At 41.4% G+C, this 9244-nt stretch overlaps 3 protein-coding genes across 5 annotated transcripts; 1 reads left to right on the plus strand and 2 right to left on the minus strand.

The window, feature by feature from the left end:
* Positions 1–60: 60 nt before the first annotated feature.
* LOC108808296 (probable methyltransferase PMT2) lies at positions 61–3011 on the plus strand. Of its 2 annotated transcripts, none has more exons than XM_018580466.2 (6): positions 61–281; positions 670–1321; positions 1411–1621; positions 1698–2382; positions 2474–2551; positions 2630–3011. In XM_018580466.2, exons 2-6 carry the CDS (start codon positions 677–679, stop codon positions 2853–2855), a joined length of 1845 nt encoding a protein of 614 aa, XP_018435968.2. In that variant the 5' UTR covers positions 61–281; positions 670–676; the 3' UTR covers positions 2856–3011. The 2 variants fall into 2 exon arrangements, with proteins under 2 accessions (XP_018435968.2, XP_018435971.2); XM_018580469.2 differs by lacking the exon at positions 61–281 and adding an exon at positions 344–527.
* Positions 3012–3405: 394 nt separating this feature from the next.
* On the minus strand, positions 3406–5301 carry LOC108808304 (origin of replication complex subunit 6). Its single transcript, XM_018580475.2, has 10 exons — positions 5081–5301; positions 4950–4996; positions 4767–4871; positions 4591–4671; positions 4389–4500; positions 4231–4293; positions 4042–4129; positions 3886–3950; positions 3695–3791; positions 3406–3604 (listed from the first exon to the last, which is right to left on the minus strand). The coding sequence occupies exons 1-10, from the start codon at positions 5198–5200 to the stop codon at positions 3528–3530; spliced, it is 855 nt and encodes a 284-aa protein (XP_018435977.2). The 5' UTR covers positions 5201–5301; the 3' UTR covers positions 3406–3527.
* A 333-nt stretch (positions 5302–5634) lies between these two features.
* On the minus strand, positions 5635–8540 carry LOC108808004 (cullin-3A). Of its 2 annotated transcripts, XM_018580220.2 has the most exons (3): positions 8270–8540; positions 7935–8186; positions 5635–7837 (listed from the first exon to the last, which is right to left on the minus strand). In XM_018580220.2, the coding sequence occupies exons 2-3, from the start codon at positions 8093–8095 to the stop codon at positions 5800–5802; spliced, it is 2199 nt and encodes a 732-aa protein (XP_018435722.1). In that variant the 5' UTR covers positions 8096–8186; positions 8270–8540; the 3' UTR covers positions 5635–5799. The 2 variants fall into 2 exon arrangements, with proteins under 2 accessions (XP_018435722.1, XP_018435718.1); XM_018580216.2 differs by having other exon boundaries at positions 7935–8540.
* Between the last annotated feature and the right edge of the window lie 704 nt (positions 8541–9244).

The raw sequence follows: 9244 nt of genomic DNA on the forward strand, positions 1-9244 counted from the left end.
ATCAAAATTTAATGGCTTTAATTATACAATTCCATCGATTTTAGGTTTTTTAAAAAATACACAGTTCCCCTTCTCTCTCTCTCTCTCTATATGGCTCTGTTTTAAAAAGGGTAAACAGATTTCTCCACTCAAACACACAAAAGTCGCCATCTTTATTTATCATCACATCCCATGTCCAGATGATGAGTACGACGACGATTAACATAATAAACTAGGGTTCTCCACAATCTATCTTACACGTTTCATTCGATTCCTTTCTGATTAGCCAAATCCCAGATTCTGTATGTTCTTATTTCTTCATTCCGACAAATCTACTTCTACTTCCTGTCTCCTTCATGTTTTTTTCTTGCCAGATGGGGTGTTGTTACTTTTTGTTATGTTTCTCAATCTAAAAAGTGTTTAACATTCTCCAATAGTGTAATAATGGTTTCGTTAATCTTACGGATCTTTTGTTTAGTTACGTCCAAAAAGGATTCATCTTTTGCTTCTCCCTGAAGACATCCCTTAGTATATATATCTTTACCAATGTGAGAGCACGTGTCTTGATGTTGATCTGTTCTTATGTCTTGTTTGCTGTTTCAAATCCAAAGATTCACACTTTTTTCCCTCTTTAATCTGTTTTGTTATGTTTTGTTGGAGCTGATCTGAGTCTTGTTTCATTCTCTTTAGACCAACCATGGCGATAAAGTCGAGTTCTGCTGATAACAAAACCAGAAGCTCTGTTCAGATCTTCATCGTCTTCAGCCTATGCTGCTTCTTCTACATCCTCGGAGCATGGCAGCGAAGCGGCTTCGGCAAAGGAGACAGCATAGCCCTCGAGATGACCAACAGCGGAGCCGACTGCAACATCGTCCCGAGCCTAAACTTCGAGACACACCACGCGGGAGAGTCCAGCATCTCCTCATCATCAGCAAAGGCCAAAACTTTCGAGCCCTGCGATGCTCGTTACACTGACTACACTCCCTGCCAAGACCAGAGGCGCGCCATGACGTTCCCTAGAGACAGCATGATTTACCGCGAGAGGCACTGCGCTCCGGAGAGCGAGAAGCTTAGTTGCCTTGTCCCCGCGCCTAAAGGATACGTCACGCCTTTCTCTTGGCCTAAGAGTAGAGACTACGTGCCTTACGCTAATGCTCCGTATAAGGCCTTGACCGTTGAGAAGGCGATTCAGAATTGGATTCAGTACGAGGGTGAGGTGTTTAGGTTCCCTGGAGGTGGGACTCAGTTCCCTCAGGGGGCTGATAAGTATATCGATCAGCTTGCTTCTGTGATACCTATGGGGAATGGTACTGTTAGGACTGCTTTGGACACTGGTTGTGGGGTAATAATATTAATAATAATAATGTCTTTTATGTTTTTGATTTGTTCTGAGTCTCTTTGTGTGGTGCTAAAGTGAAACGTTTTGGGTAGGTTGCAAGCTGGGGAGCTTACTTATGGAGCAGAAACGTGCGTGCGATGTCTTTTGCACCAAGAGATTCACACGAGGCTCAGGTTCAGTTTGCGTTAGAGAGAGGTGTTCCCGCTGTGATTGGTGTTCTTGGAACCATAAAGTTGCCGTACCCAACACGTGCTTTCGACATGGCTCACTGCTCAAGGTGTTTGATTCCATGGGGAGCAAATGGTAAGCACTAGTTTTCCTACTTCTTTAACAAATGATTCAGTTACTTAACTGAAGTCTTGATGTTGTGTTTAAACAGATGGGATGTACTTGATGGAAGTTGACCGTGTGCTTAGACCCGGTGGGTACTGGATCCTATCTGGTCCTCCGATCAACTGGAAAATCAACTACAAGGCGTGGCAACGTCCCAAGGAGGAGCTTGAAGAGGAGCAAAGAAAGATTGAGGAAGCTGCTAAGCTACTCTGCTGGGAGAAGAAGTATGAGCATGGAGAGATCGCTATCTGGCAGAAGAGAGTCAATGATGATGCGTGCCGTTCAAGACAAGATGATCCCAGAGCTAACTTCTGCAAAACTGATGACACCGATGACGTTTGGTACAAGAAAATGGAGGCGTGTATCACACCGTATCCGGAGACGAGCGGTTCAGATGAGGTGGCTGGAGGAGAGCTTCAGGTTTTCCCTGATAGGCTCAATGCGGTGCCGCCTAGGATCTCTAGCGGTTCCATCTCTGGCGTCACGGTTGATGCATACGAAGAGGATAACAGAGAGTGGAAGAAACATGTGAAGGCGTACAAGAGAATCAACAGTTTGCTTGACACGGGAAGGTACCGTAACATCATGGACATGAACGCAGGGTTTGGTGGGTTTGCTGCTGCTATAGAATCACAGAAGCTTTGGGTTATGAATGTTGTCCCAACGATTGGTGAAAAGAATAGACTTGGTGTTGTATATGAACGAGGACTCATTGGAATCTATCATGACTGGTGAGTAAAAAAACATAACACCCTTTTATTCTCACAGCTTCTTAAAAGCTCATTAGAGACTTTGTTGGTGGTGTGAATATGTGTGTTTCAGGTGTGAGGCTTTCTCTACATACCCAAGAACGTATGACTTAATCCATGCGAACCAGCTCTTCAGTCTGTACAAGAACAAGTAAGTGTGTCTCTTTTTGTTTTAACCAAACATTTTTCTACTGGGTGAGTTTTTGAGACTGCTAATGGATCTTTTCAGGTGCAATGCGGATGACATTCTGCTGGAGATGGATAGAATACTCCGTCCAGAAGGAGCGGTTATAATCAGGGACGATGTGGACACATTGATCAAGGTGAAGAGAATCATATCTGGAATGAGATGGGACTCGAAGATGGTTGATCATGAGGATGGGCCTTTGGTTAATGAGAAGGTTTTGATTGCCGTGAAGCAGTATTGGGTCACCAACTCCACCTCGGCTCAGTGAAGTTTTCTTTTGTTTCCTGGTGTGTGACTTTGACATTTTGATCCAAATGATAGAAAGCTTTCTTTGTCCTTAGGGAATTTGAGAGAGCTACCACACGCTGGTCCTTTTTATACACTTTTTCTAAGTTTCTCTATTTAATTTATGTTATAGTTTATATATTGTTTTCTTTTTTAGCAAACTCATATTTAGATAATCACATAGTATAAGGCACCACCAATTGCATCGATGATAATACGCATATGGAACAACAAGCCTGTGATGCTGAGAGTGGTTATGTTAGTATAAGAACTTGTGATGCATTGTCATGTCAAGGACTATCATGTCGGTCACATACTGGGCTATGTCGTAGTATAACAAATAGGGAATTTTGTTGTCTTGCTGGATTAGGACTTGAAGACATGATTCTTCTCCTCTTCCTGGAATTAGAAACTCTCCAACGATGAGAGCAGCACGTAAATCCCATTTATAGCAGTTGGTTCAGGAGAGTAACTTGTTTTGTTCAATTTTGCCTTCATTTTTTCTCGTCTTATTTTCTTGTTTGCTTACAATATATGCCAAATGTCATTGAGCAGAATGGTATAGGAAAAAATATATATCTTTCAAAGACTGTAATTTACACATATATCCTGTGGTGCAAAACAACAAGAAATTGAACAGGATCTGAGTCTTTGACTATGAATCAACTTGCAACTCTTCAGTCTCAGCCTTCTTTGTGAAATTGAGACTAGTCTGTATAACTTTCTTAGGTCCTGAAAAAGAACACAATTTACATTAAGGAACAAAGATAAACATACAATGAATCAAATTCTTGCAAGTGATATGAGAGTAGTATAAAGCACCTTTCTCTGGATTCTTCTTGATCGAATTAACAACTGTCGATTTCCAATCCTCGTACTTAGCCTCCTCCATCTTCTTGTGTCTTTTGTAGCACGAAGACTGCAGAAGCTCCAATTCAAATGTAGCGTGAATCATTAGATAAAAGCAAAGAGATATATAGAAGTTCCTCTACAATAGATTTTCTAGAAAGTACCTCATCATCAGATGAATATCCACCGTCCTCTAGTCTCCTCTTTCCAGGTAACACATCAAGCAACTCTGAGGAGAATGTTGCACATAATCAAATTATTTTGCTCGATTGAAACCTATGTTCAAACTAGTATAGAGAGAGTATTAAGAGTAAACATACCCCGGTTTCCTTTAACTTCTTTTGCATCTTTCTTCTCCTTAGAGACCCCAACACAGTCAAAGCAAAGGTCTATCATGGAGGTAGACACCTGTTTGAATAATCCATGATAACTCTCTAAATCAGTACTTGAACATCCAACGCACGAATCAGAAAAGTAAATAAAAAAAACAAAAAAACAATGTCACTTACACAAGAGAATTCAGATTCTGATGTTCCACAAACCTCAACCAACCTAAGCTTATCTACCTTAAGCTGCAAAAAACAGAAGCTTGATATTCAGAAACGTTTACCCAACAAAGACATTCCTTAAAAAGGGAAAGAAATATAGACTAGTAGTACTAAATCACCTTCTGCTTTTTAGCACACAAATAGAAAGCAGCAGCCGTAAATACAGGTCTAGTGAAGTCAGCGTTCGCCCGTCTTGACGCTGGTAGCGATGCAAGAAACCTCTCTTTATACCTAGAAGGCAAAACATGACCAGGAGGAGTTTCTATGAGACATTTTATCAAACACATCCCATGCATATACCGTAAAGGGAAAAAAGCTTACAAAGATAGCATGTTTTGCACGGATTTGATGATCCTAACGCACCCAAACTGAATCGCCAGCTCTTTCACGTTGAGCTTAATCCTGAAAACGCACATTTTTAAAATCAAATCAACCAATAGATTCATGAAAAGATTTGTAAATTGAAGTGGGGAGATCTAGTGGAAAAGGAAACCCACTTGACTCCAATAACGTTTTGGAGGCTATTGAATGATCTCGTGTATGCCTTTTCCGACATACCACTCAACTTAATCGCTGCTTGTCTGTCGAAAATAACCTGCAACCTGCAACAGATTCGAAAGTAAAGTAAGATACTTTGATAATAATTCGAATCAACATATGGTTTTCAATTGCGACATTACCGAGACGCTGCGATTTCGAGACAGATCACCGCTTTACAGATCTCACCCTGCGAATCCGATTACATATAGTTAACAGGGAGTATAAATGATTGCTTAGTTTAATTTTGGATTTGATAATCGAATGTTCTTACAACGCCGATGACGGATGAATCGAACTGAGCATCGCAAAGACGGCGAATCTCGGCAGCTTTTCGGACGACAAGCTTGTTGTTGGAGAGATCGAGCTTTCTCGCTATGTCGGAGATATCCATATCCTTAGTTTCGGAGACTCTTAGAAGAAAGATACGAGTGAGAGGTTTACAACAGATGTCAATGGCGAATGGCTACGAGGAGGGATTGAGAAGCGCAGTTATATTAAGAAAAAAAAAGATAGAAGAGTTGCCAACGTTTGGCGGGATTTTTGTTTCCTAGTTAAAATGTTAACCGCGCTTGATTTTTTTTCATTTTCCCTCTCGTTTATGGGCCTAGCCTAGAAATAAGGCCCTGGTTTGGCCCATATAGAAATTTAATGCTCGTGAAGGCAGCTGAAGGTCGTCTGAAGATATATCATGAATCTGTGTATTTTTTTGGTAATCAAGAAGTTCTAAACTCATCATGAATCTTAATATTTACATCGTTTTAGCATATTACACATGACTGATTGTTTAATAACTTGTCTGCATTAGTTTAATGAAATTTGTAGAAAAAGACAAAAAAGGGAGCAAATGTAATATTCGACCAACGGCAGCAATACAGTGATTGTTTGATTCTAGCAACTACCGTACCCTTCATAAGCTTTTACACCAAAACACAAAGAAACAAAGCAAATTAACAGAGAAGACAGCCTTTCGTTGTCGAGGTAATCAACTTATTAGGCTAAATAGCGGTAAAGTTTCCGGTCCGTATTATCCCTTTCCAAGAAATCACGTTCAATGAGCGACTCGATTCTCTTCTTTATCTCCGTTGGGTTAGCCAAGAACCGTGGCTGCAACTGTTTCGTCACTTCTGCTATTATGTTGTTGTGGTCAAGTATCTTTCTCGACTTCATTATCCTCACAATCGCTGCTTCAATCTGCGGTTTCCTGTCTTCCTCTACTCTCTGTCTCGTCTCTTGCTTCTCCGGTTCCGTCTCCTTTTGAGCCACCACCGTACCAATCTTCACTTTGTAAAACTTGCTTGTGAACTTGTCGTTCACTGAAAACAAATCCTCCTCTCCTATGTCTTTGCTCATGGGCTCTTTCTTTATCACGTTTTTGCCTTTCACACACGCAAGCGACTGCAAGCAACGTTTCAGATCTGGTGCAGGGATTTCAGTAGCCTGTTCGATCTCTTTGTAGCTGAGACGATCAGAGTTATTGAACAGCATGAGAACGCACATCTGGAAAGTCGACACGTTCAGTTCGTGTTTCTGACCCTTTCCGAAGATGGCTTTGATATCTGCTGTGCCCATGTTAGTTTGCCATGACAGTCTTCTACCGGTGTGGGTTCCAAGGTAATAAGAGCGGAACTTCTCGCAGAGAACCGAAACTTCAGCTGGGAGATTACAAGGTACTGCAGGCTGTGTGGGCCATGAACCAGTAGTGAGAACCTGAACGATAAGTGTTGGTCCTTCTGAAAGCTCAGGGTGACTACCGTAAAACCCTCTCATTGTGTCCTCTGAAGTCTTCATGTCAGTGAACATGCCTTCCAATTTCGAAGTGAACTGATAGCCACATTCCGTCTTCAGTTTCACGATCAGACTTTTCTCCGCGTCATCCGACACGGTTTTGCCAGAGAGAAGCCTTTTAGCCAAATGCTGCTTGTAGTACTTCTCAAACACGTCTTTCTCTTGCAAGTAGCGGAACAGCATCATGACTTTATCAAGGACGACCTCCACATCCGCGTCTGCGATACCTTTGAGTCCTTTCCGTAGCTTGTCATCAACGAACAAGGAGATGAACTCAGGAGAACGAGCATTCAAGTTGATGAAATACTCAAACGAAGAATTCGACGCGTTCTGAAACGTTTTATCATTACCAAACGCGGTGCTGATGATCTTATCATATTTATCCCGCTCGTCCAATAGCCGCTGCACGAACTCCACCGGATCCTTTGACTTCTCCGGATCAGTAACCAGCTGCTTCCCCATTTCCCTTAGATGCGAGGTCATCACATCTCTGACGGTAGCGAGACCGCTGGTCACCCTGCGGAACAAGTTATACATCCTACCCAAATCCTCATACTTATCATTCAGAAGCATAGTAACAAGACCTGAATTCTCCATGTGAACCAGCCTCTGCATGTGGTTAGCAATCATCTCTTTCTCAACCACACTAGTAATCTTGTCCTCACTCTTACCATCCAAGTAGTGTCCCACCCTATCTATCTCCTCAGTCAGACGTTTCTCAGCTTTCTTCAAGTAATCCCCACAATCACAAGCCTCAATAAACTCCATCGACTCAACCTTGTAAAACTCAGAAGAAGCATCCAAAAACGGCTTCTCGAAATCATCCCGATACACAGACTCACCCAAGTCCATAAACATCTTGGTCACATTCCTCACCAACCCTCTATCAATAACCTCGCCGGTCCGTTCCTTATGGACCAGATCAAGAAGCGTGTTGAGAAGCCTCGCGTGTATCTTAGGCGAATGCACCACGTTGTCCCTCCACAGACTAAGCCCCATGGGATGCACGTGTGGCTTCTTGGTGCTCTCGATGTAAGTCCTGTCCATGTACATTAGGATGTCCCGTATCATCTCCAACGCTTTGTTGTGCTCGTTCCACTTCTTGTTGAGCTCTTCGAGAAACGATCCTCCCTGAGCTGCCTCGATGAGCTTGGACTTGTCCTTGAGATGAGCTGTCATGGTGGCGATAAAGCCGGTGTAGAGCTTATCTCCAAACTTGTGCAGGACCATGTTGTAAGCGTTCCTGAGCCACACAAGAGTAAAGATCGCATCTAACAGAGAAGATACGAAACGGCTAAAAAATCTAAAGAGAGAGAGAGAGAGAGAGAGAGAAAAGAGACCTGTAAAGCTCTTCGAAGCTGAGACCGCTAGCGTCTTGGTTGTAAATCTGATGAATCGCACGGTCGAGGATCTGCCACGTTTTATCGGCGTATTTGGGGTCCACGACGACGCGGTGCTTGAACGCCTCAATCTGGAAATTCCTCTTCTTCTGGTTACTCATTTTGATTCAAAAAAAAAAAACTAACAGCTAGCGATGATCGAAGACGACGAAGATGGATTTGTTTTGTTTATGTAGAATCAGGAACCTGAATCTGCGCAACGAAAAACCAAAGCGGATCGCAAAACGAATCTGGAGAAGGATTAAATGGTTAGATCGAGGGAATCGGAGACTGACCGGTGAGGATCGGATTAGGGTTTGGAATTGTATTCTTTGCCTTGCGGGAAGAGATTTTGGGGGAAAATAACAGAATAAACGAGAAATTAAGGGAGAAGTGGGGATATATCCTTTTTAAATTATTATTATTATTATTGTAGCGTCGGTGTACAGGGGAAGAGATTTGAAGGTGGAGGTTTTGATTGAAGATGAAGATGAAGATGAAGATGATATAGAAAGGATGGAGCGGAAGAGAAATAATACAAGTGGACTCTCCGTCTCACCCAGTGGGTTCCCAATCATTTGGTTGCTCTACATTCCTTTGTTCGAAAAGAAATTATATGTGGAGGTGGGCTACACTCCATCGTAGGATCCAAAACAACTCATCAGTAAGATAATCTGATAGTGGTCCAAAGAAGAAAGTTCGATTTTTCAATTCGAAGGCCCATTTAGGATGAAAGTTCATTCTGTATGAAGCTGGATCATATGCCACATATTTCAGTCTCAGATCAGAAGCGCATCGTCAGATATCTTGAGAATTACATATTCAACACGTGAACTTGGATACCCACTAACGACTAATCTTTATCAGTATGAAATCAACAGGTCTAAAATTAAATGCCACGATCTAAGCGACGTTTTATCAGAGAGCTCAACTACAATCAAGAAAAAGAACTTAGTAGAAGGAGACTTTTTGATCATTAATGAGAAAAACTATACATGTACTTTTATTCGTTTTCAACACGGTTTTTCTTATAATATTTTTACAACACGTTTCAATAAAGACAAGATCTTGAATAATCATCACTTTAAAGTTTAATCTCAATTTAAGTAAACTTAAAATACTTAACCAGATCCTATATCCACAATTTTTATTTTATTTAATGTTTATTTATTTCACAGAATCATCTCTTTTCATAAGACTTTTAATTTTGCAAAATATGTCTTCTGAAATTTTTCCTTTTCAAAATTGTTAATTTTTTGTATAGTTTTTAA

Source organism: Raphanus sativus, chromosome 1 (genome assembly GCF_000801105.2).
Source record: "Raphanus sativus cultivar WK10039 chromosome 1, ASM80110v3, whole genome shotgun sequence".
In the NCBI taxonomy this organism is placed as follows: domain Eukaryota; kingdom Viridiplantae; phylum Streptophyta; class Magnoliopsida; order Brassicales; family Brassicaceae; genus Raphanus; species Raphanus sativus.

Coding starts and splice junctions, on each gene's coding strand:
- LOC108808296 (XM_018580466.2), top strand. CDS start 677: ATGGCGATAAAGTCGAGTTCTGCTGATAACAAAACCAGAAGCTCTGTT. Junction 1,622..1,697: donor GATTCCATGGGGAGCAAATG/GTAAGCACTAGT, acceptor GTGTTTAAACAG/ATGGGATGTACTTGATGGAA. Junction 2,383..2,473: donor ATTGGAATCTATCATGACTG/GTGAGTAAAAAA, acceptor TGTGTGTTTCAG/GTGTGAGGCTTTCTCTACAT.
- LOC108808004 (XM_018580220.2), bottom strand. CDS start 8,095: ATGAGTAACCAGAAGAAGAGGAATTTCCAGATTGAGGCGTTCAAGCAC. Junction 7,838..7,934: donor AGCTTCGAAGAGCTTTACAG/GTCTCTTTTCTC, acceptor TGTGTGGCTCAG/GAACGCTTACAACATGGTCC.
- LOC108808304 (XM_018580475.2), bottom strand. CDS start 5,200: ATGGATATCTCCGACATAGCGAGAAAGCTCGATCTCTCCAACAACAAG. Junction 4,997..5,080: donor ATTCATCCGTCATCGGCGTT/GTAAGAACATTC, acceptor TCGGATTCGCAG/GGTGAGATCTGTAAAGCGGT. Junction 3,605..3,694: donor CAAGAAGAATCCAGAGAAAG/GTGCTTTATACT, acceptor GTTCTTTTTCAG/GACCTAAGAAAGTTATACAG.